This window comes from Equus quagga, chromosome 2 (assembly GCF_021613505.1).
Source record: "Equus quagga isolate Etosha38 chromosome 2, UCLA_HA_Equagga_1.0, whole genome shotgun sequence".
NCBI classification, from domain to species: Eukaryota; Metazoa; Chordata; class Mammalia; order Perissodactyla; family Equidae; genus Equus; species Equus quagga.
In genome coordinates, this window is record NC_060268.1 from 67,999,591 (window position 1) to 68,027,415 (window position 27,825).

A 27,825-nucleotide genomic window follows, 5' to 3' on the forward strand; every position below is an offset into this window, starting at 1 on the left:
AGGCAGTACAGTGATTTGCACAGGGTCCTGTGGAGGCGTGAGGCAGTGTGTCGGGTAGGGCTAGGGAAGGCTAGGGAGGGAAGGCATTAGGTAGTGGCGGTTTCAGAGTCAGGGCCTTGGTCTGCTGCTTGGGGCCTCTTGGTCTAGCTGTCCTGTGTGCGGCACTCTGTGGAAGGATAGTGGCCTTCCAGCCCCAGGCTCCCTGCCCCTATGGTTACCCATTAACAGCTCCCTGCTCTGTTCCCACCAGTCCATTTACATATCCCCTCATCACCTGGCTTGGTCCAGCATCCCTACCCAGAAAGCCCTCTCCTCTGCTTCTCCTGGCTTCTCCTCCAAGAAGCCTCCCTGACTGCTCCAAGTCACAGATCCTCCTCCTCCAGGCAGCCACAGTGTAGAACCACGCTGGTTTACACCTAATATTGTACCAACCCATTCTTCAGGCGTTTATTCTATATACTATGTCTCAGCTGCTTGCTTGGCTCTAGGCTAGGCCCTCCCATGGCCCCCGTGGATTGCCTTGAACACCCTGGACAATCCTGAACCCTCCCCCGGGCTCCCCTGCCTTGCCCCTAGGATAGGGAAGACACTGGGAGGCACCAGGGAGCAGCTAGTGGCTGGTGGCAAGGGCTACCTGGAAGAGGTAGTGTCCTCAGCCCGTGTGGATGGACAGAGCTAGGTGATGTTAAGGATGCCCCAGGCAGGAATTGGGGAGAGCCGAAGGCAAGGTATGCAGGAGCACACACAGGCACTCAGTGGAGGGTGGGATTTGCTCCTGGGGGGAGGTGGGCAGTGGACCTCCAGGAAGAGAGAGAGACTGGATGGTCCTGAGGCAGTAGCAGACTTTGCAGAGACACAGAAAGCAGGGGATTCCAGAATCAGGGAAGATTCTTTGTGGAAAGAGTGCCTCAGTGCATTTGAGGCATCCTTGTGTTGAATGAATGACTGAGTATCCTTCGATGCTATGGGCCCAGTAGGACTGTGCTGACAACAGTCTTCTCGCATGTGTTCAGCTCCTTTGATGTCATTTTATAGTGAAGTTGTTGAGTGTGGATCCTGGAGCCAGATGCCTGCATGCAAATCTCAACTCCACCACTGCCTAACTCTGTGACTTTGGGCAAGTTACTGAGTCTCTCTGGGCCTCCGTCTCCTTGTCCATCAATAGTGAGGATAACAAAGGTGTTACCTCTGGGTCATTATGAGAATTGTGTGTTAATGTATGCAGAGCATTTAGACAGAGGAAGCTCTCACAAAATGCTAGCACCTCATAGGTTATATCAGTGATGTGCACTCAGTCTTAGCCTCGTGTGTGGTACAGAGATTTGATTTTATAGCTGAGAAAACTGATAGCCAGAGAAGTGGAAAGACTTACCCAAAGTTCCCAGCTTATGAACATGGGGCTCGGTCTGGAATGCCTTCCTCCTCACCTCTGGTCTGGGGCTCTTGCTCACTGGTCTGGGCATGGCCTGTAATTAATTAATCAAAGTTTTGAGTATTAATAATAATAATATAATGAGCACTGTGACCCTACGCCCCAACCTGAACACTAACCCTTTAATAACGATGTACATCTTCCACGTGTTTCTCCTCACCCCATCCCTTGGCTTCTTTCTCTGAGGCAACCACTACCCTACATTACCTATTTAACATTCCCTTGCCTTTTTAAAATCATACATTTCAATATATAGAAATTGTTCAGTTATAGTTATTTTTGAACTTTGTGAAAAGTCCTCTGGAATTTGTTTTTCCTTCAACATCATATTCGTAAGGTTCATCTATATTGTTGCAAATAGTAGTAGATGTAGTTCATTCATTTCCACTGATGCATAGTGTTCTGTCATTTGAACATGACACAGTGTGTCTATCGTTCTTCTCTTGATGGGCGTGTACGTTGTTCCCCTTTTGCTCTTACAAATGCCGCCGGGAGACTTGTTGTCCTGTCTCCTGAGGCAACATGCAGAGCCCTCCGGGGCGCACAAGTGAGAGCAGAATTGCTGGGCCTGGGGCATGTTCTTGATCAGCTTTACTAGGAGATGTGCCCAAGTATTTTCCCGGTTGGCTGGGCCAGTTTTTGCTTCCCCACAGCAGGAGATGAGTGTTCCTGTTGCTCCCCACCCTCACCAACACTTGCTATGGGAGGACGTCTTGATTCATTCTGATGGAATGAGTGTAAATGATGTTTCATTAGGGCCTTGATTTGCATTTCTGGAACACAGGGTTTCTGATATATGAAATGGTGGGTGAGCGAGGCAGCAGCCTGCGTGTAACAGATGCTCGCTAAGTAATCGTCACCTCTGCACTTCCTCTTCCCCAGTTGTGAGGATGCTGTCTGTACAAGCCTTGAGCTCAGAGATGGGCAGGAGCAGTCAGGGAGGTCTCCCCCACGAAGGGAGAATGAAGGAGGAGCAAGGAGAGCTTAAGTCCTTACACATTTAGAGCCAAAGGAAGCCCAGTGGCTCTGTGTTCACCGCCATGATGGGCAGGGGTGGTCCTAGCTGGGGAGGTAGACGGAGACTGTGCTTCATTATTTTAATAATGTACAGCCCCCCAAAACCCTGTCTCCACACCCTGGCACCTGGTGCAGGGCTTGGCATTGGTGAGTGCTTACTAAGAGTTTGATGACTCTAAGAATGAACACTGCATGGAACAAATGTATGTTTGTTCTTCCTTCATTCTCACCTCCTTGGGGAGTCCTCCCTGATTGCTCTTGCCCCTTGAGTGAATGAGGGGTGGCTGAGTGAGATGGCTCCTGGGCATCGGCGAGGCCCCCTGACGAGGCCCTCAAGCCCCCTGCCTAGCCACAGGGGCTGAGAAGCCTGGTGCTGGCAGGCTCGTTTGGAGCAGCTCCCCTGCCAGCCTGGCGCACCGACGATGATTCCCTGCCGCTCTCCCGGCCCGGGCCTGGGCCCCTGGAGCTGGTTGGAGACGAGCGTCGGGGCTGGCGGAATAATTATGCCTATTTCATGTGACACCCAAATTGATTGCCGCCGGGGTGACATTACCAGGGCATTGTTCCCTGTCTCCAACCTCTTCTTACATGTTATTAGGATGTGTGGTATGTGTGTGTTTTTCTATTTTTTCCCATTTCGGGGAAATAATCTCTCTCTGCCACCTCTTCTGCTTCTATCTACAGAGAACCTGCTCACAGCTCTGAGAGGGGGTTGGGGACTGGCCAGCATGCTTCCTCTGCCTGGCCCAGCACAGGGCTGCAGATGTGGCTGGGGGGTTGACCATCTCAAGTCCTTTTGCTTGGGTGCAAGATAGGGATGTATTAGAGCTAAGAGGGGCTGCTGAGGTGTGGATCCCAGCAGAGAAGTCTTCCTGCAATGTCCATGGTCTCTGCTTGTAGATCTCTCGTGAGGGGGTGCCCACCCACTATCTATCAAGGCAGATCTTCAATCTTGAGCCATCTGATCTTCCATTTGATTCCTCACACTGAACTAAATGGGCCTCCCCTCTGAGTCCACCCATGGGTCTTGGCTCCACCCTCTGGGCCTGCCCTGGACCTTTTGCACCCTGTGCCTTGGGACACCCCTTAGAGATTTGCAGAGATGCCAGTGCCCCCCCACCAAGTCTGGGTTCTCATGAATGGGCAGCTGGGTGGTGGCATCGATTGTGCCTGAGCAGAACGCAGCACCCACATGTATCTGACCAGAGGGGTTCATCCCCTCATATAGCAGGTTGGAAAAAAAGGGGGTTTTGAGATGGTCAACTTGAGATGGTCAACCCCCCGGCCACATCTGCAGCCCTGTGCTGGGCCAGGCAGAGGAAGCATGCTGGCCAGTCCCCAACCCCCTCTCAGAGCTGCGAGGGGTTGGCCAGAGCTCAGTTGAGCAGAGAGGGCTTTGAACAGTCAGTGCCAGGAGAGGGGCAAGTGTTTTCACTTAGAGTTTGCCTGTCCGAGTTATAAATAACTCACTGGACCTTGGCCTGTGATGTATTGAGGGTTGTTTTAAACTCTTTTCTCCTTTTTGAGGCAGAAATCAGCCAAACCTTCACCCATCCCTGACCTAGCCTCCCCACGTTACCCTGGCATGACGCTAGGGAGACGGTAGCTGCAGGGACAGGCAGGGTCCTCCCCAGGTCCTAGCCCTGAGGGTCTGGGACCTCGGACAAGTCCCTGATGCTCTTGGGCCTCACTTTCCTCGCCTGTGTGATGGTGTCTAGGGTGACTGTCCCTCTGGAGTTAGACAAGCTCAGTGACCTTCGGCAAGTGACCCAGCGGCTCAGAGCCTCAGTTTCCTCATCAGTAGAGTGGGGTCGGTGAGACCGCCCGCACAGGATATGTGGTGAGGGTTGGTGGGCTCATTCCGCAAAGCCCTTTAGTGCATGTGTTCCATCTAAACGTCTCTTCTCGTCCCTCTTCTTGAACTCTCTGCTCCGAGCCCTGCGAGGGCAGCGTCAAGTCTGCCATCTCCTTTCCTAGAGGAGGCGTCTAGGGCCCCAAGATATAAAACCACTTGCCCACCATCATGCAGCTTAGCAGGCCCTTGAACCTGAATCGGAGAGAGGCAGTATGCAAGAGTGGTCAGGACAGCCTAGGGTCTAACTGTCTCAGGCCTAATCCCAGCTCTGCCACTTATCACTGTGTGATTTGGGGCAAGTTGCCTCACCTCTCTGTGCCTCAGTTCTCTAATCTGTAAAATGAGGATAATAATACCAACCTGATAAGATGGTTGCGAAGGTTAAAGTTCATGTCTGAGCTCATATTGTGCTAGCTGTGTGACCTTGAGCAAGTTACAGAAACTCTTTGTGACCTTGAGCAGGCTAGAGAAGCTGTTTGTGCTGCTGTTTTTCCCATCTGCAAAATAGGGACGATAACAGCACCTGCCTCAATGGGTAGTAGTGGGATTACATGAATTTTTATATGTGAAGTACTTAGAATAATGCCTGGCACATGAAAGACCCTCTCTAAGGGTTTTTCCAATCATCATCATCGTCATCATTATATTTACTAGGTCTCTGGCCTTCAAATCCCACTCCTGTTCCACCCCTCCCCTCAGCTCCCCCTCCCAGCCTCGGATCTCTGAGGCTGTCACCGCCCCCTCTCCCAAGCCCAAGGCTTGTGGCCTGCTCCCAGGTCGGGGTTGGCTGGTTTCTAGCCCTCCGAAGGCTGAGATAGGCCAGCCTGAGCTGTTCCCGTAGTAGAGGAGCTTGGGTAGCTGGGGAGAGGCCCTGGGGGGCCCAGGAAGGTGTGCAGGGCTGAGGGCATGAGTGGGGATGAGGGAAGTGTGTCTGCCGGGCACCCCTCAAGGGGCCACTGGGCTGGGTGGGGGATGGGGCCAGAGTTCTTCAGGGGCGTCTTCCTGCCCCTCAGAGGCTGGGCTGGCATCTCAGACCTGGAGAGAGACACAAAGGGAGATATGGGAGTACAAGACCTGCCTTTTCCTTGAGCTCCTTCCAGTTACCACGTGGGCACTTGCTACCCTTCCTCAGTTCTGAGACAGCGCCAGTCCAGGTAGGGGTGCTGTGCGCTCAGGTGGGCCCAGCACAGGCAACAGGGAAGCTTCCCAGAACCAGTGCCCCCACCTCCCCCAGGACTGGCTCCCAGCTGCCCAGCTGGCCTCTCACCTCAGAACAACCCTGTTAAGGGCCTGGTAGGGCCCAGAGTGGTCCAGGGCTCACTCAAGGTCATGCAGCAGGGCAGAGGTGCACTGGCTGGAGTGCAGGCCTGGGACCTGTGAGCCCAGTGCCCTTTGCTCCCCAAGAGGTGGCCTTCTCTAGGCTTTGCCCCACCCCTGTTTCTCCCCACCAGGCCGGCCACTCCTGGAGGGCAGAGCCTATTTATAGAAGCTGTTAGACACTAAGATGCTTTGACAATTAAAATTCATAATTTATCCCACAAATGGCTTGGGGCTGCAGGCTGGCCCGAAGGCTGGCAGCTCCTGAGATTAGCTGTGCTCCATGGGGTGGGCGCTGGGATGGGCAGCGGCACCCTCCCTCAGGTGCAGGGGGGCCAGGTGCTTGCCCAGGGCCACACATGGGCAGTTGTGGCAGCCAGGGGGACCTGGTGGCTGCCCTGGCAAGCAGCTGAGCAGCCACACTGTGCCTAGTCAGCACCCTCTAGCCCGGCTGAGAGCCAGTGAGCACCTTTGGGAAAGGATTGAGTTTCCAAGAGCACCTAAGAGATGGAGCTGGTGGCGCTGGACCAGGGAGGGCGGGGAGTGGCGGGAGGAGGGGCAGCAGACACACACACCCTCACCCACACACACACACCCACACACACACCCACAAACACACAGGGGTGCCTGCTTTCCACACATACATACACCCCGGGGGCCCGGCAACTCTTTGCTAGAACCAACAGCAAGAGGAAAATAAAGAATTATACAAGACAAAGGACATGACCTCAATTTTCTTCCAGGTTGATTTTTCTCTCCCCGTGGGGGCGGCTGAAGGAGGAGGAGAAGGGAGAGGGCAGGCAGAGGCGGGCAGCCTAGCCGGGAGGAGATAGACAGACCCTCCACCTGGCCTGCTGGCGGGGCCAAACCATCAGTCTGAATTTCTCCTGCTGGAGCTCAGCCTGAGCACTGGCCACCTCCTCTTGGGGTCCCCTTTCCCCCCACGCACCCTCCCCATGTGCCAGGAGGCGGCCCCTCCCTTCCCGGCTCTCAGCATAGCCCTGCTGGATTAGGCTGCCCAGGGACTGAGTTTCCCCATTAGCAGCTCACACCTTAAGCCATTATCAGCCATTCACACCTCAGCAGGGATTGGATTAGCCCTAGAAAGCCAGAACGGAGTGTCTTTAAAAGGAGTCCAGGGACCTGGTCAGGATTTGGGGTAGGAGGGAAGCAATTAGGAGTCCCTGGATGCTCTCCTATGGACCAGGCTACAAGTCCTCCCACCCTGAACGCCTTTGTTCATACTGTTCCCTCTGTGGAAAATGCCCTTCCCCAGCCCCTTACTTGGCCTGTGGAAATGTGTCTGTATTTCAGTGACACCTCTTCCTCCTCTGTGCAGCGGCTATAAAGAGCCCGGACTGGGAGTGGAGAGCCTTTCTAGGAGCTGGCCCAGCAGTCTTTTGACAGGCTCTCTCTGCCCCAGGCTGGGCCTGGGGATACTGAGCTGTATCAGCCCCAGCGCTGCATTGGGGGCCCTTAATCTGGGGGACACAGAAGGGGAGGCAGAGAGTGATGGTAAACATACCTGCAGTGCTCGGGAGGCGGGGGACCCACAGGAGGGCGATCCCCCTTCCTGGGGGCTTGAGAGGAGCTGCTTGGAGGAAGAGACCCTTGAGCTGGGTTCTGAAGGCCAAGTAGGAGAGTTCCACGTGCAGGGTGGATGGTCAGCCATTGCTGTGGGAAAAAGGCCCGGGCCAGGGCAACCATCTGGGGCTCTCTGGACAGGCCTCCATCCACCCCCATGTCACCCTACTCCCAGCCACGTGGCCATGGCTACCTCTGAGCTTGTACTGTTCCCGCCAAAGGGCTTTATCATTTCATGAAATGGATCCAGTGGCTTGGGGCCCTGGAGCTGAAGGAAAAGAAGGGGCCTCAGACAGGCAAGGACTTGGGGACAGGGCAAGTCACAAGGAATCCAGACCTGGCCTCGCCTGTCTTCTTTGGTGACCTGGTATGAGTCCCTTCACCCTTCTGAGTGATCAGGCCCATCTCGTGGGATGGCGCCGAGGACAGGATGCGTTAACAGGCCCAGGGCCCTGGACACATGGTAGAAAATGGTGGCAGAGTCTGCAGGGCACCTTCTCGCTCTGTCGTTCCCCGACTGCTGCCACCCTCACCTGGCCCTAGCCCACGTACTCATCTTTCTCCTCTGCTTTCTCTGCCTCTCTCTCCCCTCCCTTTCGCTCCTGTTTCAGCTGCTAGGCACCTCTTTCTCTCTATCTGTCATCTTTCCTTCGCCTGCTCTCCTAGTCATTTTTTGCTGGTGGAGCTGGGCAGGGCCCTAGGCAGACATTCTGAAGCCCTCAGCCCCCTTCCCAGGTCTGCCATCCCTCCTCACTCCCTTCTGCCGCAGACCCTGTCACAGGAACATAGGGCGTTGGGACGAGATGAGATGGTGCCTACCTGCCTCATTTCCCAGCAAGGAAACAGCCCTGCACAGTTGCCCGGGTCACACACAGCCAGGCTGAGAACCCAGAGGCCCTGGCATCCAGAAGGCCCCAGGCCCTAGCAGTGACAGCAGCCACCTCTGCTAGGGATCCCATGCCTGTGTGTGCTGGGGATCTCTGTGGTCCCTGGGGAACACTGAGTGGGTACACCATGAAATATTGATACCATAAACCGAAAATAACTGAACTTTCCATCCTGTGCTGCAGCCGACTCCAAATTAGGTGAGATTTCAGCATAGATGGCGGCAGCAGGCACAGGGGAAGGGTATGGTGGAAAAACACTAAAAAAGTCAGTGTGTTTGACATACCATTTTCTGACAGTTAGGGAAAGGCTTTTGTCAGGTTGGGGGGCAGGGTGCCTACATGCAGCTCTCTAAGGCCTTCCCTTGGGCCTGGGGACCCTACCCAACACCCTTCTGCCCGGCGGGCCCCTCCCCTGGGCTGGCCTGTGTGTTTGAGAGAAGTCCTGATTCAAACCGGGTGGCTCTTGGGGCAGGCAGCCTGACCAGGGCAGAGACCTGCCGCCTCCAGCCTTGTGCCTAGGCCTAGGGGCAGAGGAATTCTGTTTTGGAATCCTCAGTTTTTCTCATCGGTAAATGGGTAAGAAATACCTCTTTTTAAGGCTGGTGTGAGGGTTTCTGAGACTATGTGTGAAGTCTAAAACCTGGCCTTTACTAGGTGCACTGCAAATGTTAGTCTCACCCCTTTTCCAAGTGCAGGTGTGCAACTAGCCTGTGTGGGCTGGGTTCTGTGCATGGGGAGACACACCTCTACCTCCAGGAGCCTCCAGAAGCTGTGTCAGGAGATAGAATGACCCCTGACCTCCCTCAGTGGTTCTCCAAGTCCACCCATGGGTGATCCCAAGCCCCTGCTGTCTCCACCAGTCATCCTATCTGACCCTGAGCCCCAGGGGGGGAGCCCCAGTGTGAAGCCCCAATCTGGGATGCCAACTCAAATAGATCCTTCCACCCCTGGTGGAACTGCACTTTGGGGCCTGAGCCCCCACGCCCCTTCATTCCCTAGCCAGGTTTGAGGATGTTGACTTTCCTGCTGAAGAAAGTCAAGCTTCTTTGTGGGTTCCCTCAGGGACCCTGGGATCCAGCCCCTTACTGCCCCATGGGGGAAATAGATCAGAGAAGGCAGGCATTGCCCAAGGTCACGCAGTGGAGTGGCCAAAGGGAAGTGCAGGTGGTGGTGTGGGGAGTAACTGAGCCAGGCCATACCTGCCCCGGGGCAGGAGTGAGGGTGTGCTGGGGCCGCACCGCTGCAGGCTGCTGTAGAGTCTGTGCATAGTGCCCTGAACACGGCTCCCCTCTGCCTGCCCGCCTGCCTGCCTTCCATGTTTATTGCCTTTGTATTTATTGGTGCAATTTTTAAACTCTTGCCCTTGTGGGAAGCCCTTCAGGGGTTAAGGATCCAAAATAAAACACTGATTAAAATGCATAAAACACTTCTCTTTGGCCGCTGCAGGAGGAACCAGTGGGATCAACGGGGCCAGGAGGGCAGGGGCAGCACATCACCCCCTCAGCAGTTTCCGGACCCCCTCACACCCAACCCTGCCAGCATCCCTGGGAGTGTTAGGAGAGTAGGCCCAGCATGCTGTGCTCCTGCTATGCCACCTTGGGCATGCATCTGAGCCTCCTCGGCCATAGTTTCCCCACCTTTCAGGGCAGCCACATGTAAGAGGTGAGAGACAGGCATTGGGAGGATGGCCCTTCTGGAGCCATCCTGGTCCTGTGGAGTCTGGCCTGCTGCTCTGTGGCTCTAACTGCCAGGCCTGGGGCTGGCAGCCACACAGGGCAATGCCAACCCTTCTTCCATCACCGTATCTGAATTCTCCAGGTCTCTCATTGCTCAGAGGGCCTGCTGCAGGGTTAGCCCCATCAGAGGTGCTTCAACCCCTGCACAAACCCACGCACACATGCTTCCTTGCAAAGAACATCTGCTGGGTCTGTTCTGTGCCACACCTTGGTCTGAGGCTGCAGACACAGCGTCTGCCCTCAGGTGTGTTTGTCTCACCTACTCTACCAGGTGAGACAAACACACCCATGCCTGTTTGACCCAGGGTTAAACATACACCACAGGAGATGCACCATATGCTGAGACTTTGGAGCATGTTTTCCTCTTTGCTCAGGTCGCTAGGAAGCTCTCACCTCTAGTCATTATGCAGGACTTTGTGGCATTCTTTCTTGACTGGTTTGCCTTCTTTAGCTTTATCTTTTTATCATCTTATAGCATAATTTTTCTGTCAGTTGGCTCAAGTCATTTTTAGAATAAGGTGTGCCATATGTCAGTTACATAACGTCAGTACTAATGACTGTAAGGTGCTTCAGTGTTAGGGGCAAGAGATGACTTCTGACTGAATAGGTCAAGAATGGCTTCATGGAAGAGGTGGCCTTTGGGGTGGAAAGTCACAAAGGCTGCTGGGGCAGGAGGCTGGGAGAGTCCTCCAAAAGGAGATGGCTTAGAGGCAGGAATGTTCAGGACAAGGTGGGGATACCTGGTGGCAATCCTGGGGTGATTGGTGGGGAAGGAGGTAGATGGGTAGGTTGAAGCAAGGGGGTAGAGGCTTCGAAGGCTAGATTCATGTCTGTGTGAGGGCCTTACCAACATCTCAGGGTGGCCTGTGCCCTCACCATCCCCTCCTTCCTTAGCCCCGCCTCCAGCAGCCCCCACCCCACCCACCAGCCCAGCCCTGAGCTGGGTGCTAAAAGTCCTATTTACCTCCCCAGGCCCCAGCCTCACACCCACTCCGGCCCCAGCTGCTGGCTCAATTACTTATCGATCGCCTGTCAGGATGTCTGCTTTTCTGGTGGGTCACTGGAGCGTGTGTGACTGTGGAAAATGGCCTGGTAGGGATGGTTGGGGAAGGCCAAACCACAGAAGAGTCTGGAAAGAGGATAAGAGAGGCTGAGGGGAGGGAGATGGAGGACAGAGCCCTTGGAGATAACAAAATCTTGCAGATTCCATCATATGTCAGTGACACCCAGAGCCCTCTCTGGTTAATCAGTCACTTAGCTGATCAACAACCAGGGAGTCCCTGTCAGTTGAGACCACCAGAGTATTGGAAAGTATGTGGTGTCACTGGAGTCTGACAGACGAGAGCTCTGGTCCCATATCTGCCCCCTCTACTGGCTGGGTGTCCTTGGCAGTCACAATCTCTCTAAGCCCCAAGTTGCCTTAAGGGTTGAAATGTAGATGACAAGACCTGTGGCCTTGAAAGCAGAGCTGTGTGCAGGTGTGGGGAGGGATTGGGAGGGGTGGGAGGAGGGCCTGAGCTGGGGCGGAGAGGTGGGACCCTCCCTTCCTGTAACAAGCCCACTTGAGGCTGTGAGTGTAGGCTGTGTGGACAGGCGGCAGAGCCCCGAGGGCACCAGGTTGGGATGGAGAAGCAGGCATGGGTCTTTACCCCACCATCAGCCGCAGGGCTACAGCTCAACTCCCAGACACCATCTGGTCCAGGCCCTGGAGTTTGGAGGAGTCCAGACTAGCCTTCCCAACCGCACACCAACACTGCCAGGCCAGTTTCCCACAGGGTGGGACAAGGATGGAACAGAGGAGAAAGGAGGAGGTAGGGAGTCAGTCTGGACACAAGTGGGAACAAGTGGCCTCTGAACACCGGCTGGGAGAGAGTAGTGGGCTAACTCCTGCACACTCCCTTCACTCCAGCCTGGACCCAAGCTTGGTCGCCCTCCCAGCACCGTCTCCCGTGTCATCACGACCCAAGTCCCGCATGCTCCCCAGCGCCCAGCTGGAACAAGCCTCACGTCCTCGTCCTCGGTGCTGCGCTGTGCTGCCCTGGGCTGTGGGAGTCTGACTGCCCATCCCCCAGGCAGCTGCATAAACCCTGGACTAGGAGGAGGTGACTGAGCCCTGAGAGACAGATGGGGGAAGGCTGGGAGGTCTTTGGAGGGGAGCACACTTCCTACTGGGGATCAGAAAAAGCTTCTTGGAGGAGCGGACATTAAATTAGGCCCTGAAGATGGGATTTCAACTGGCAGGGGAAGGGGCATTCCAGGAGGAAAGAACTACAGAAGCCAAGGCCGGGAATCTGGAATACTTGTTCCCTGAGCCCTGAGCTCAGGAGCCTGGGTGCGTCACTGTGGGGACCCAGAGGAAGGTGAGAGTCAAAGAGATTCCACAGGGAGGCATCAGGACTGGTCCCGCCTTCTAGATCAGGGTTGCCCTCCCCTGATCTAGAAAACCCATCAAGGGGCAGATTCATAACCCTGACAGGTACCACTGGGTTTGCTGATTGCCCAGGACCCTTGGGTTGCAGGCTCAACTGCAGTGTTGGCAGGGAGGTGGCCTTGGTGTCTGTGCCCAGGGAAGCCCAGGCTAAAGGCTGAGGGGAGGCCCTCAGCAGCCTCAGAAGCCGTTGCCTGGCAGGCTGGGGACCAGACATGCTCCTCTGCTGGCTGTTCCTAGAGGCCTCAGCCTTTGAGCCCCTTTGATGCCTCTATGAGCCCCGAGGGCAACTCAGCAGGTCTGGCTTCACCCCTGGTGAGTGCCAGGGGAAGCTGAGGCTCAGGTTTTGGGGTAGGGTGCAGTGTGCATGCCTAGAAAGTGCCTGTAAAGCGTAAAATGCAGCCTGGCTGCCAAGGGTAGTCTCCTCTGAGGTGACCCTGCCCCTTCCACGAACCCTCTTGATCCTTCAGGAGGGCTCCAGGCAGGGTAAGGGGTAAGGAGGAAGCAGCATGGGGTGGCAGGAGGGCCTCTGGCCTGGGTATCTGGACCTCACTGGGGGGTCCCAGGCAGGAGTCATATGCCAGCCTGGACGCCTGCCTCTCTATCTGTGTCAAGGACATCCTGATGGGACAGGAGGGTGTGGGAGCACAGAGGGCTCGGGGTGGGGTCCAGTCAAATACTGTCCTCTAACACTCCCTCTGTCCTGTGCTTGCTCCCGGCTGCAGGTGAGCGAGAGGATGCTGGCGGGGGGCGCAAGGAGCATGCCCAGCCCCCTCCTGGCCTGCTGGCAGCCCATCCTCCTGCTGGTGCTGGGCTCGGTGCTGTCAGGCTCAGCCACGGGCTGCCCACCCCGCTGCGAGTGCTCCGCCCAGGACCGTGCTGTGCTCTGCCACCGCAAGCGCTTTGTGGCAGTGCCCGAGGGCATCCCCACAGAGACCCGCCTGCTGGACCTGGGCAAGAACCGCATCAAAACACTCAACCAGGACGAGTTTGCTAGCTTCCCACACCTGGAGGAGCTGGAGCTCAACGAGAACATCGTGAGCGCCGTGGAGCCTGGCGCCTTCAACAATCTCTTCAACCTCCGGACTCTGGGGCTCCGCAGCAATCGCCTGAAGCTCATCCCCCTGGGTGTCTTCACCGGCCTCAGCAACCTGACCAAGCTGGACATCAGCGAGAACAAGATCGTCATCCTGCTGGACTACATGTTCCAGGACCTGTACAACCTCAAATCGCTGGAGGTCGGTGACAATGACCTCGTCTACATTTCCCACCGAGCCTTCAGCGGCCTCAACAGCCTGGAGCAGCTGACGCTTGAGAAATGCAACCTGACCTCCATCCCCACAGAAGCGCTGTCCCACCTGCACGGTCTCATCGTCCTGAGGCTCCGGCACCTCAACATCAACGCCATCCGGGACTATTCCTTCAAGAGGCTGTACCGCCTCAAGGTCTTGGAGATCTCTCACTGGCCCTACTTGGACACCATGACACCCAACTGCCTCTATGGCCTCAACCTAACGTCCCTGTCCATCACACACTGCAATCTGACTGCTGTGCCCTACCTGGCCGTGCGCCACCTGGTCTATCTCCGCTTCCTCAATCTCTCCTACAACCCCATCAGCACCATCGAGGGCTCCATGTTGCATGAGCTGCTACGGCTGCAGGAGATCCAGCTGGTGGGTGGGCAGCTGGCCGTGGTGGAGCCCTATGCCTTCCGCGGCCTAAACTATCTGCGTGTACTCAACGTCTCTGGCAACCAGCTGACCACACTGGAGGAGTCGGCCTTCCACTCGGTGGGCAACCTGGAGACACTCATCCTGGACTCCAACCCACTGGCCTGTGACTGCCGGCTCCTGTGGGTGTTCCGGCGCCGCTGGCGGCTCAACTTCAACCGGCAGCAGCCCACATGTGCCACACCCGAGTTCGTCCAGGGCAAGGAGTTCAAGGACTTCCCTGATGTGCTCCTGCCCAACTACTTCACCTGCCGCCGCGCCCGCATCCGGGACCGCAAGGCCCAGCAGGTGTTTGTGGATGAGGGCCACACGGTGCAGTTTGTGTGCCGGGCAGATGGTGACCCGCCGCCTGCCATCCTCTGGCTCTCACCCCGCAAGCACCTGGTCTCAGCCAAGAGCAACGGGCGGCTCACGGTCTTTCCCGATGGCACGCTGGAGGTGCGCTATGCCCAGGTACAGGACAATGGCACGTACCTGTGCATCGCAGCCAACGCAGGCGGCAACGACTCCATGCCTGCCCACCTGCATGTGCGCAGCTACTCGCCCGACTGGCCCCATCAGCCCAACAAGACCTTCGCCTTTATCTCCAACCAGCCAGGCGAGGGAGAGGCCAACAGCACCCGTGCCACCGTGCCTTTCCCCTTCGACATCAAGACCCTCATCATCGCCACTACCATGGGCTTCATCTCTTTCCTGGGCGTCGTCCTCTTCTGCCTGGTGCTGCTCTTTCTTTGGAGCCGGGGCAAGGGCAACACGAAGCACAACATTGAGATCGAATATGTGCCCCGCAAGTCAGACGCAGGCATTAGCTCCGCTGACGCACCCCGCAAGTTCAACATGAAGATGATATGAGGACAGGGCGGGGGGCAGGGACCTGCAGGCGCGCCGGGCAGGGGAAGGGGCCTGCCCACCATCCGCTTGCTCCCCAGTCCTCCCCACCTCGTGCCCCTCCACAGACTATTTTTCTCCCTCTCACCCCCATCCCCTGCTGCCCCCTGCTGGCCCTCGCCACCCGCCCTCTTTCTACCAGGACCTCAGAAGTCCAGGCCTGGGGACCCCACTTGCACAGGGGCACGCATTGACAGACTGGAGTCGGAAGCTGACCAACCGACCTGCAGCACAGTGAATAATTCAATAAAAAAAGTTACGAACTTCCTCTGTAACTTGAATTTCAATAATTATGGATTTTTATGAAAACTTGAAATAATAAAAAGAGAAAAAAACTATTTCCTCTAGCTAGTCGGAATGCAAACTTTTGACGTCCTGATTGCTCCAGGGCCCTCTTCCAACTCAGTTTCTTGTTTTCTCTTCTTTCTCCTCCTCTTCCTCCTTTCTCTTCTCTTCCCTATGGGGAGGGATCACTCAGGAAAACAGGAAAGGAGGTTCCAGCCCCAGCCACCCATGCACCCTGCCAGGGCAGCTGCCCAGAGCAGGCGGGTGGCAGGTGTGGGCCCAGCTCTGGGCTGGCTGTTTTCAGGGAGCAGGTGGAGGGGACAAGGCTCCCCGATGGGGTAGGGGCTGTCTGCAGAGCTGCCAGGCAGCAGTACTGCCAGGGGTTGGGGGGCCTGGCTCGGGTGTGGCTGAGACTCTGGACAGGGGCTGGGGTCCTCCCAGAGGGCAGCACAGTCAGTGGAGAGAGCCGGGGCAGGAGGCGGGACTGAGGCCTACCTTCTGGTCCCAGCTCTGCCGCTGACTTGTTATGTGGCCTCGAACAGGTCATTGGCCCTCTCTGGCCCTCAGTCTCCACATCTGTACAAATGAAACGTTACTCCCCGCCCTGCCTACCTCACAGGGCTGTTGTGAGGAATTGATGAGATGATGTATGTGAAACACTCTGTAACCTGTAAAGCGCTGTGCACATGTGTGGGTGACTGTTCTCATTATGGTCATTATTATCTCACTGTCGGTGGCGGGGTTCCTGAAGGGATCTCTGTGGGGTCAGGGTTGGGGGCATGCCAGGGCGGGGCTGGCTCCAGGGACTTCCAAAGGCTCCTCCCTGGGACAGTGGCAAAAAGCACTGGTTGGGTGGACAAGGCTTGAGACCCACAGGGAAGTCCTGAGGCCCATGAGCATCATGGCTTCTAACCATCTCTGGTCTGGGGTCCCCCCAGGCAGAAGCACCTGCAGCTTTTGCATGGACCTATCCAGGCATTCGGAGCCCCAGCTCTCTCCAAGCCTTCTTCCCACAAGCATTTATTGAGGGCCTAGTGTATGCTATTTCCCATGTAGAGGCCCAGTCTTTGGGGCTGGGGAGGCAGTTCTGGGGCCACTCTTGGGACTGCCCAGGCCCAGGTCAGCACCCCAGCTTTGCCCATCTTCCACCAGGCCATGCTCTGAGCCTACCTTGGTCTTTGAAGGGTTTTTGTTTGGGGGCTGGGATCCACCGGCACATGGGCTGACGAGGAGGATCAGGCAGCAGCCCCGGCCCTGCCCATTCACATGAAACCTAGACGCTCCAAACTCGACCCTGGAAAGGGATGCCAGGACGACAGAAGTGCGAAGAGCCAGACTGTAACTTCCCCAGAATCTGAGGGCCCTGCCTCAGGAAGCTGGGCGGGAGCTGGGCCAGCAGCCACGTGCTCAGCCGGCCTCTGTTGGGCGGGGAGGGCACCAGGTCAGGGAGGCCTGACTTCCTCCAGTTTCCTTCTCCTCCTCGGGACTCCTTGCATTCCGCCCCACGGGGGGCCCAGGCTGACCCTGCTGCCCATAACCCCCAGGCTAAGGGGAATCCAGTGATGCAGGAACCCAGGGGCACAGACATAACTGAACTCGAAGGGGGAGGAAGAGGGAAGTCAGCCCTCAGCAACAAGAAACTTCCAGAATGCAGCTCCTCTAATCAGGGCTCTTCCTGGGGCTCACCCCCACCCTGCTGGCATGAACTAGGTAGCTGCATGCTTAGCGCCTTCTAAACCGAGCCTCTGGTGGCATGGCATGGTGAGCAGGGTCCGGCATGGAGTTGGCACTCCTGTCACTCATGTGTGCATTCATCCACTCGATCTGCAGATGTGCTGAGCCCGCTCTGCTCTGGCTTCCTGCTGATGCAGTTTGTAGCCAACAGCTGGGCTAGAATGCCCTTGCCCACGCCTCCCACCCCTACCCAGGACTGTCCCTGGTTCTGGGGAAGCCGCAACCCCTCTGAACCATGGATTTATCTCGGGGAGGAAAGAGGGTCCTCTCCCCACAGGATACTGGAATGTTGGTGTGGAAAAGGTTGATGGTCCCTGGGAGCAGCCCAGATTAGTGATAACAAAGCTCTGACGTTTGAGGTCCGGTTTGAGTTTGAGGTCCTGTTCTAGTACTTACTAGCTGTTTGGGATTGTTACTCAACTCCCCTGAGCCTCAGTCTTCTCATCTGTAACTTAAAGATGATCTTACTACTTCTGGTTGTTAGGAGGTTAAATGAAGGAGTACAGGTATATTTGTTGACTGGTGAAGTGCCTGGCACTCAGAAAGCCCTCTACCAATGATGGTGGTGATGATTATTGTTGAGTCCAACTCTGGTACAGATGCAGAGACTGAGGACCAGAGAGGGTGGTCGCTTATCCAAAGTCAAACAGCTTCTAAGTGACAGGACCAGGGCCTGGAAGTTCAAGATTCTCAGAGCCTTGGACTTCTAGGCCTGACTTGGGGCTTCTCAGAGACAGGCCAGGGGATCCCCACCTAGCAGAAGACCACTTTGGGGAGCATAGGGGCAGGGAGAGGAGTCCTTGGGCATGGGGGTGGCCTGTACACAACAAGAGGCCAGTGATATCACGTGACACTTCAAGAACCCAACAGGCTTGCTCATCTCAGGAGAGAGCAGAGCAGTCTCTCCATCGTTCAGCCCTAGATGCCCTGGTCAGCACTGTCCTCCACGGAGGCAGCCCATGGGATGGTTACTTAACCCCTCTAGAATGCCTGGATCCCTGGGGCTTCCTGAGATGCAGGTGAGAGCAGGGAGTTCAAGGGGCCAAATTTATTCCTGGCTACTGGAAGGGAACTGGACCCCTGAGGAAACTCAAGGACACAGGAAACTTGTGAGGTTGTTTCCAGAAGAAGAGAGTCAGTTAGGGGGAATGTGAGTGCTCAGAGTCAGGGCTGGGTTGGCCCACACAAAGGAGCCTGGGACGGGGAGCCAGGCAGCCTGGGTTTTAGTACTGCCCCTTCCCAGCTGCGGGAGCTCCATCTGTAGAAGGTGGTAATGAACTAACTGCTAAGAGACCTGCCAGGCCTCAGGGGGCATTAGTGTACAAAGTCAGGCTGGAGAGCTCCTTTCCCCACAGCCTAACAGCCTCTAACGGGGAAAGAGGAGGAGCAGATGCCGGCCCCACTGCCTGGCACAGGTGCAGCTGGGGCCTGAACCCAGAGGTGCTCTGGGCAGCCAAAGCCTTTCTGGGCCACCCACATTCCACACTGTCTCAGTGGCCTCAGACCCAGTGGGGTTGTAGAGTCAGGATGTCCTGCCACCTCAAGCCCTGTGGGGAACTGGCTGCTCTGCTCACCTTTCAGCCTGGATCCAAGCTATTGGGGAAAAGGCAGGATACCGAATCCTGAGAGTCTGGCCTGCTTTCTGGGAGACCAAACCAGAGGCAGCCTCCAGGCGTGCTCCTCCATGAGACTGCACGCCTTAAAGAGAAAAGGCGATAAGACTGGGAGCCTACTCTGGACAACAAGTGACTCAGCCAAGGATGGCACCCAGGAGGGTGAGTATTAGAGGAAGAGCAAGCACTAGGATTCCCCTGGTTTATTCCTCACAAGTGAGAATCTGAGGCTCAGAGAAGGGAAGTAACCCACCCAAAGTCACACAGCAGAGTGGTGCATGGGGCCTGGACTTGGAGTCAGGCCAACCTTGGTCCAAATCCCATCTGAAATATGGCACCTGTTTGGTGCGCAATAATGACTGCTATTATTAGCATGACATCATTATGGACAAGCAGGGGATGGTGGTTGACCTCAGGAACTAGGAGGGAAAGGGACTGTATGGGGGACACAATGGGGATCCAAAAGAGCTGGACTCCAATGGGGTTGGGGTAGAAACCAAACCCGGTTATGCCCTCTGATTCACCACTGCAGGCCTTGGGGCTATGTGGGGAGGAAAGGAGCAGACTCAAGGCCATCACCCCTGCCTGCCCAGGACAGAGTGGCCATGCCCTGGGGACCTGGAGGACAAGGCCACAACCTGTGTGTGTTGGGGGAATGGAGGTCATGGGGAGCAAGAGAGAAGGGGTCAGAGGAGCAGTGTAGACCCTGGCTGGTACTGGTAGTCCTGGGGACTTTGAGCCTTCCAGGGCCAGAAGTCAGGGTTCACGAGGCACAGGGAGCTGGGACAGCACAGACCAGCTGGAGCTAAGTGATTTATTGGGGCCCTCACAGAACCTGGTTCCATGGTCTATCATCTCTCCTCTCCCCAAGTTGGTGTCCTCCAATAACATGACAGCCTGCTCAGGGCCGAAAGTCACCCCCAGCTCCCTTCCAAGCCCCAACTCCAGCCCCAACTCACAGTCAGGCTTGCTAGCATAGTTGATCTCTTCATTCCTAGTCTCCAGAGAAAAAGTATCTGACTGGCCACCTGTCAGCCAATGGACTGGCTGCCTCTGAGTCCGGTGCTCATATCCTTGTCCAATCAGCCAAGGCCAAGGAGCGCCTAATCCAAGCCAAGTTTGGGTGAAGCTGATGCAGAAAGGGCTCAGGGACTATATCAGTTATCTATTGCTGCATGACAACCACGCCAAAACTTAGTGGTTTAAAACAACAACAGCAGCCGTTTATTCTTAGTTTTGCAGCTTGGACAGGGCTTGGTAAGGACAGTTCATCTCTGCTCTCCATGGTGTCTACTGGGGAGAGTTGACTGGAGCTGAAAAGTCCAAGGTGGCTTCTGGCCACGTCTGTCACCTGAGCTGGGGACACCGGAAGGCCTGGAGGCCAGCTGGTTTCTCGGGTTCCAGATGGACTCTCCAACAGACAGCTAGCCTTCTTTATGGTGGCTCAGTGCTCCAAGACAGTGAAAATGGAAGCTGCAGGGTCTTTTGAGGAAAGAAGTCCATGTGGGCCAGGAGGCCCCATAGCTTCACATTCATTGCATTCTATTGCTCAAGGCAAGTCACAGGACCCCCTAGAATCAAGGGGAGGGAGGACAGACCCCAGCTCTTGGTTGGAGGAGCTGCAAAGTCTCATAGCAAAAGGGCACGCAGGATGTGAGTCGGGGCAGCCACCTTTGGAAGTAACCCCCCACAGGGACCTCTGAGGTGCCCTTTCCTTTTACGAACCGCTCATTGGTGCACAGGCCTCTATGGTTGACCCCGGAGTAGGGGACTTAGAGATTGATGGTGGCCGGCCTACTGATAGATCCACAGCTGGTAAGTAAAGACCCAGGACTTGAACCCAACTTTGCAGGCTCTGGGGCAGTGTCCTTTCGAGCAGAAGCAGGAGGCAGGGGGCACTGGGATATTAGAACAATAATAATAATAGCTACTGCTTATCAAGGGCTGGGCCAGACACCTGGCCAGACATTTGGCTCACGTTCTCTTGTCTAACCTTGCCAGGAGGAGTTCTAACATGTTCCCTTTCGGATGTGAACACTGAGGCTGAGGGAGGGCAAGTAACTACCAGGGCTCACCACCAGGTAGGGACAAAGTTAGGATTCACACTCAGGGCACCAGTCCTTCACTGCTGAAAATGTACCACTCTACTTTGCACCACTCCAGACTCAGCTTTCTCATCTGTGAAGTGGGCAGAGCCGCATCGCCTCCCGCAGCCTCCTTCCTTTGTGGGGTGGGATGAGTTGGTGGTGGACAGTGTGCTGTAGCACTGGCGCGTGAGCCCGTGGGTGGGAGTCACGATCAAAGCTTCTGCCAGTCAATATCCCCTGCTGGCTGCCAGCCCATCTAGCATCTCTCTGTGGGGCCTAGAGATCAGAGCATGATACACAAGGCCCAGCAGCCTGTCCCAAGGACCTGGTAGTCTGGCCCTGGTACCCGCCAGGCCCCTGGGGACTGCTAGGCAGGAGTCTGAGAACAGTAGCCATGCAGCGCAGCCCTGGCTCTGACTGCCTGAGGGAGCAGATTGCTCAGCCTGTAAAGGGATTTACAGTCTCCCCATAAACCTGTTATGGCTCATCCTGCATCCCCAGCCCAGGCCCTGTCATCATGCCAGGTGACTGCTGGTATCTGGGAAGGCGAGGCTGGGGCCTTTGGGGGCCATGGAGACTGACGGACACCCCAGTGTCTCAGCCCCAGCTCCCTCCTCTCCCAGTTCCTTCACACCCCAGCCCTCATGCCAACCCACGCTCAGGATGTGACCCCAGCAGGGATCAGGGCCTGGCTCTCCCTCTACCCACCACTAACCGCACCCCCACCCCCTCACTCCCGGTCTGGGCTGAGACACACCGCCATGGAGATGGCCAATCCTGGGGATGGAGCAGCAGGATGTTCTGAGGAGCAGAGGAGGAGAAGGAAGCTGGAGGCGGAGGAAAGAGAAAGCCAGGCAAGAGAGAGCACTAGCACGGAGTGGCCCTCCCCATGATCCACCCCTCCTGGTTCCCAGCATCCAGGGCTCAGCCAAAGGGTGGGACCAGCATGACTGTCTCCTGGTTTTGATGATGAGAAACATGGGTCTCAGAGAGGCTGAGCCATTGTGCAAGGTTGTACAGCTAAGTTGTGGCACCTCGGAAAGCACAAAATGCTCACTGTGTGCTCCCATTTTGCAGATGAGGAGGCTGAGTTTCAGAGAGGGGAAGTGACAGGTCCAAGGTCACAAAATGAGTGAGTCAGTAGTAGCACCAGCTCTGACTCGGCTGAATTGGGGGATGGCAACAGGGAGGGAACCATTGTGGCCAGTGGTCAGAAAGCCTTCCCATGGGAAACATAAGGTCAGGCTGGCCCCAGCAGGGCACCCAGCCCCAGAGGAGGCGGGCAGCTGGAGGCCCTGACTTTGCTCTCTGAGTAGCAGACATTTACATAGCTCGTTTAAAAATATGGCGTCGTAAAGAGGAGAGACACAGGCACAGTAAAGCCTCGTCCCCTCCGTCGCCCCCCCAGCCCCAGAGCCTTTTTCAGGACACTCCAAGGGCACAAAGAGTGGACCTGGCTGGGAGGGGGTATGCAGCTGCTCCTCGGCAGACCCAGAGCAGGGTCGTGCTGTCTGTCTCTCCTGGGCTCTGTCCAGCGTCCTGCCCCGGGAGGTGTCCACACTTCACTGTGTGACCTTGCACAAGTCCCCGAGCACTTCTGGGCCGGCCCTTCCCAAAGGCCTGAAAGAAGGTTGTACCAACTGGGTCTCCCCGTTCCCTTCCAGCTTCAGGGTTCACCCCAGACCTCAGGTATCCCCTGTGTCTCTCCCCTGTCCCCACACTGCTACTGAAGTGAAGGAGAGTTACAGCCTCTCTTGCACAACAACATTTACGGCCCGGCCCTCAGCCTGGGCCCATAAATCCCCCAGCCATGCTCAGTACCAAACGTGCAGTCACCTGGAACAGAGATCTGTCCACCTGCCCCGGCCCTGGCCACCTCAGGCCACCTCTTGCCCATTCCCCCCAGCCTTCCTCAGGTGCTGCTCAGTCTGCAGCCAAGACAGCCAAAGCCCCCAGAAGCTCAGCCATCAGAGCAGCCCCCTCCACACACACACCCTGGAGGTCACCTTTCTGGAGTCTTCCTGTGTCCTCCTCAGGGAAACTGCTCATCTTCTGCCACTTGGGGTGAGCTGCAGCCCCTCTGCCTCATTTTCCCTCTCAGCTGGGGTTGGACCAGATGGGCTCCAAGAGCTTGGCTAGGCAGGACAGCCCATGAGGAGTGAGACAGGATCCTCTGCCCCGTGGTGAGTCCAGGTGGGGCCGCCGGCAGGGAAGTAGGACGGGTGGGAGGCCCTGTAGCCAGAAGCACAGAGAAGGACTTCCTGACCACTGGCTGGCCAGCAGCCAGGAGGACAGCTGTTCCTTTTCTCCTGCAGAGCAGCTGGAAGGAACAGGGACACTGCGAGGTCGATGAGCCCCTGCAGTTGCCCAGAGGTAGAAGGGATTGCTGGAAGTGAGGGGTAGACGGGAGGATTGTTCTGTGGTGAGGCAAAGAGCTGGAGAGGCCAGGGCAGCCTGTGATGCATTCCCAGGTCCCAGCTTGGCTCTCCTCTGGCCCCCAGTCCTCCCCGACAAAAGAAAGCTTCCCAAACACACTTGCAGGAAGAGAAGGATGGGGTGGGGAGGTAGACAAGGGAACAACACCTGGTAAGCACCCTACAGCTGTGGAGCCCAGGGTCCCACAAGCAGTGGAAGGCTAAGAAGGTTACCATTCATGTAGAGAAAGCAGCTAGGGGCCATCAAAGGCAGGCCCCAGCTTTTCAAGGGTCCCCAGGCCCTCAGCTCCAGTTCCCCTGGGTCAAGATGAGGAAAATCTGCTTTGAAGGTTCCATCCCTGCAGCAGGGACAGAATCCCCCCCTCTGTTGGCTTTCCGGGCTCCCGTGGGAGGGAGGGCTGATGTGTGTGTGTGTGGGGGGGGGGGGGGGCGGGGGAAGCTGGGGCAGGCGTTCTGCAGAGCACCATCCCGGCAATGGGGAGCTACGGTGGGCACAGAGGAACACATTTCAGAGTCTAAGGAGGAAAGATTTGAGGTGTGGAAGCAGAGACAGAGGCAGAGTGTGCACACATGAGTATGCACACCTGTTTGCTCACACGCGCGCACACACACACCCCCACTCCAGCGGGCACACATGTACACATGGAAGAGTTCACATTTACATAGCCTCACATATTCTCCCACACAGACACGCAGCAATTTATGTGTCCACACACAAACATTTTCACGTGCCAATGCAAGCAAACACACCCAGTGTACACATTGGTACAGATAACAGCTGTTCACATTTGGTACACCACACTCAACACACTCACCCATGCATTCACACTAAAGTACAGACCCACAAAACAGCCCCCTCCCGCAGCACACAGAGGTACGGACACGCGCCTCCCGGTGCACCCTGCCTAAGCCACGCCCAATCAGGCTCCGCCATCTGGATCCTCCCAGAGGTCCACGCCCGCCTGCCACCCAGCGGCCCACTCCTTCCTAGGGTCACAGCGCACCCAGGCCAGCCCTCTGCTCAGTGCTCACGCACCCTGCACACACACATGAGCCCGCGCACACACGCACACACGCGCACACGCGGACAGCAGCCGGGAGCCTGCTTGCACCCGCGGAGCCGCGGCCGGCCAATGAAAGCGCGCCGAGCGCTGTCTCCTAGACGACCAGCCGAGCTGCTTGGCTAAGGGCTGGGAGGGGTCGGGGTGGGGCGTGGCCACGGGAACCCCCTCCCCCCATCACTCGGGACCCTTCCGCCCCCCTGGGCTCTCGCGCTTACAGGGCTAGAAGGGAGGGCTAGGCTGAGGGTGAAAGGGGTAGGGATGCCTGGGAGGCGCCCAGAAATTGAGCCCGAAGTGAATCCCGGTGGCACTAGTTCCCCTGGCTGGCCCTGGGGAGGGGGAGCATCCTGGTTAAGGGTGCCTCACGTGGCCGACCCCACAAGGTCTGTGAGGGCATCTGGCTAAAAGGCTCCAGGGGAGACTTTATGATCCAGTCTGGTCTCTCCCCAGAGGATTCTGAAGAGCTTGCATTGGCCTTTCTTTTCCTCACATGCCCAAGCTCCTTCTCCTTCAGACCTCCCCACATGTTCTTCCCTCTGCCTGGGATGTCCCTTACCCTCCTCTCCCCACCACACACTCATATGCACACATGCTCACAGCTTTTTCTGGCAACCTTCAGTTCATGGCATAGGTCACTTCCCACATAGCAGACCTTTCCTCACCGTGACCTCCTCTGCGTCCCCATTCTGAGTCGACCCCCAGTTTGGGGCCTGCCAACAATGGAACTGGGCAAGACCAAACCATGAGTGTTTGAATCACATTCAAACACAAAGCATACCAAGAGGTGGAGGCTGATCAGAGGGGCCCGGTGCAGGGGTTTGAGAGCATGGAATCTGGAGCCAGACAACCTGGGTCTAAATCCTGGCTCTGCTGTGTACCAGCTGTGTGACTTGGGCAAGTTGCCCGTGTAACTTGTGAGGATTAAATTAGATCATGCCTGCAAAGCACTTAGAACAGTATCTGGCACAGAGCAAATGACCAGTATATGTTTGCTTCTACTATTATTATTCTTATGGACTCCCTATTATATATAATGCCACCTTCCCTCCACAGCTTCCAACCATAGCCTTCATTCAGAACATTCAGGACAAGCATGGGGCCCCGGACCAGAGGCTCACAGGTGATGAGCAATGGAAGGTTTGTCCCTGGCACATAACCATACCTGCTCCAACACCAGGTGCCGTGTCCAAGCGGGAGACTTGCTCCATCAGGGTAGAAATTAAGAGCCCATGGTCACAACCAGTCATAATTGTCTTTTATCCTATTGGATGGACAAGCTGATCTCTTTCTCTCTTTAGGAACAGTAAAAGCAAGCATGATTTCTAAGAGGCCCTGTAGGGAGGGTCTGCAGGCCTTTCCCACTCTCCAGCTCATGGCCACCTACTGCTCACTCTGGGGTGGGTTCTGGTTCTCAGCCTTGGAGAGAGCCACCACTGTTCATTCCACCCGCTCCGCCTGGAAGGAGAGGTTCTTCCCTGCCACCAAGAGAGGTCTCAGTTGCAGGAAGAGGCTTTGCTCAGGATCTTCTCACCACGTTTTCATCCCCCACTCAATTTATAGTTGCAAGTTTATCCAGGATTACTTCTGCCTACAGCCATCCTGAAATCTCACCTCTGCTGTGTCTTCTTGGGGCTCCCTCCCTCCCTACTCTGGCTCCGGTCCTAGCCCAGCTCAGCTGTTACTCCCTGTCTGACCCTGGCCAATTTGGTTTCCCCTCCCAGGGTTTCAGTTTCCTCATCTCTGAAATGGATTAATATTCTTGCTCTTGAGCAATCCCTCCCTCCCATGTGTTCACTGAGCACCTACTCTCACCAGGCACCGGGCCTGGGCACTGGGGTTGTTTTGAGCAACAACGCTGGAAAAGTTCCTGCCTTCTAGGAGCTAGAGTCTGGAGGGGGAGATAGACTCCAGCCAGCCAATCACTCAGATAATACACATTTAAAATTGTGATCAGAGATATAAGTACCAGGCATTATGAGAAGTCACACAGGATGGGATAGGAGCAGCTCTGTAGCCTGTATAACAACAGCGACGACGATGATGAGAGTAATCATAGCTCTCAGCTTCTGAGCATGCCCTATGTAGGGTCCCTTGGGCTTCTGGCTCTCTCACAGGATCTCTCTCAGTGGAGTTGTCTTCAGATGGTCCCCGCCCACCCCCATGCCCTGTCTCCACTCTGGCAGGAGGGCGAGCAGCAGCCCCTCACCCTCTTATCGCAGCAGGACCTCCACTCTGCCCTGCTTTGCATAATTGGCTTCCGGAGAGATCCACTGGAAGTGATTTGGCACATCCCGGTTTACGTCTCTGTTCCACACTAATCAGCCGGGCGCCCTGAGGCGCAGTGCTGCCCTTCGTGGAAAGAAAGATGGGATAATCACTCCCCCTTACAGGCTTGTTGAGAAGCTTTGACACAATGCCCATGGAAAGCGCCTGTCTTGTGGGATGTGCCCAGTCGGTGCTGTTCTTTGCTTGGCCCCCAGGGCACATCAGCAGAGGCGCAGGGGGGTGGAGGGCTCTTGGGAAGGGGTAAGTTTTGGATTTCAGTGCTGTCTGTATCCAGCATGATTTGACTGCAAGGAACAGAAGCCCATTTAAAGACGTTCTCCAACAAGGGGGTTTCTGTAAGGATGCAGTCCTGGAGACGTTCATCACAGGAAGCTTCTCCCCTCTTAGCTCAGCTTCTAGCTGCACAGTGGCTCGGGTTGCCTGTCCCTCTCTACTGAGAGAGCGGCTTCCTCTGCTGCCCAGTCAGGGGGTGCCTGACAAGCACAGCTACCCTAGGAGGGCAGCATCAGCTCATCTCGGCAATTCACTCAGCCTCTGTGTTCAATTCCAAATTCCCAAAAGAAACTATGATGAGCTGAAATTAGGTCAGATGTCCACCTTTGGCCCAGTCAGCTAAGGCAGATGCAGAAGATAGAGGAGGCCACCTCTTCCAGGCTATGGGAGGGATACGGTCTTAAAGTGGGAGTGAGAGTGGAGTGAAAATGGTAGCTTTCACTAGACCAGTGGTTCTCAACCCTGGCTGCACGTTGGAATCACCAGAGTAGCTTTAAAAAATACCACTACCTAACTCCCACCCCCAGAGATTCTGACTTCAACGGTCTGGGTGCTGCACGGGTAATAAGCTTTTCAAGAGTCCCCGGGTGATTCTAACATTCAGCCAAGGTACAGACCACCACTTTAAAGACTTCCTGGCGGCCGAGTCCGCACTGCAAGTGTCATCCATCCCTCTAGTTTGGTCTCGTTTTGGGCCTGGCGAGAGGTTCACCCTCCATGGCCAAAATCAGTGATTCCCAAGTCAGTCCCAAGGTGAGAGGAGGTCAGAATCCTGATTCCCAGGCCTGGTCCAGCCCTAATGAATCTGATATCTGGGGAGGAGCTCTGCTGATTCCTGCCACCAAGTAAGTTGAGGACACTGGGCTAAATGATCAGTTACCTACTATCCACGCTCTCGCACTCAGTCATGGGGGGAAACCAGCCCACGTGCAGTGAAAACTTCCATGTACCAAAAGGGGAAGCAGAAATCAGCTTTGAGGCCGGCATTGCAAAGTTGTCCTCAGTAGAGGCCAACAAGTCCCCTCTGGAGAGAAGTAGGTGATGGGCGCAGGCCTGACACCCCAGATCTCTGTGCTCGAAGAACAGAATGGACGTTGATTGTTCTGCTGCTTTGTGTGAGGTGCCCCCCAACCACGTGGTGGGACTGGGAACTGCCGTCTTCTCATGGACCCCACTG

General features: G+C 56.1%; 1 protein-coding gene across 3 annotated transcripts in view; it reads left to right on the plus strand.

Annotated features, from left to right (window-relative positions):
* The window catches only part of LOC124235582 (leucine-rich repeat and immunoglobulin-like domain-containing nogo receptor-interacting protein 1), a 65,105-nt gene extending 49,893 nt beyond the window's left edge, over window positions 1-15,212 (plus strand). For all 3 annotated transcript variants that reach the window (XM_046653807.1, XM_046653808.1, XM_046653809.1), the window contains one exon: window positions 12,982-15,212. In XM_046653807.1, coding sequence (XP_046509763.1) covers window positions 12,982-14,838 — 1,857 coding nt within the window. In that variant the 3' untranslated portion in view covers window positions 14,839-15,212. The remainder of the gene's footprint in view (window positions 1-12,981) is intronic.
* Window positions 15,213-27,825: the final 12,613 nt, after the last annotated feature.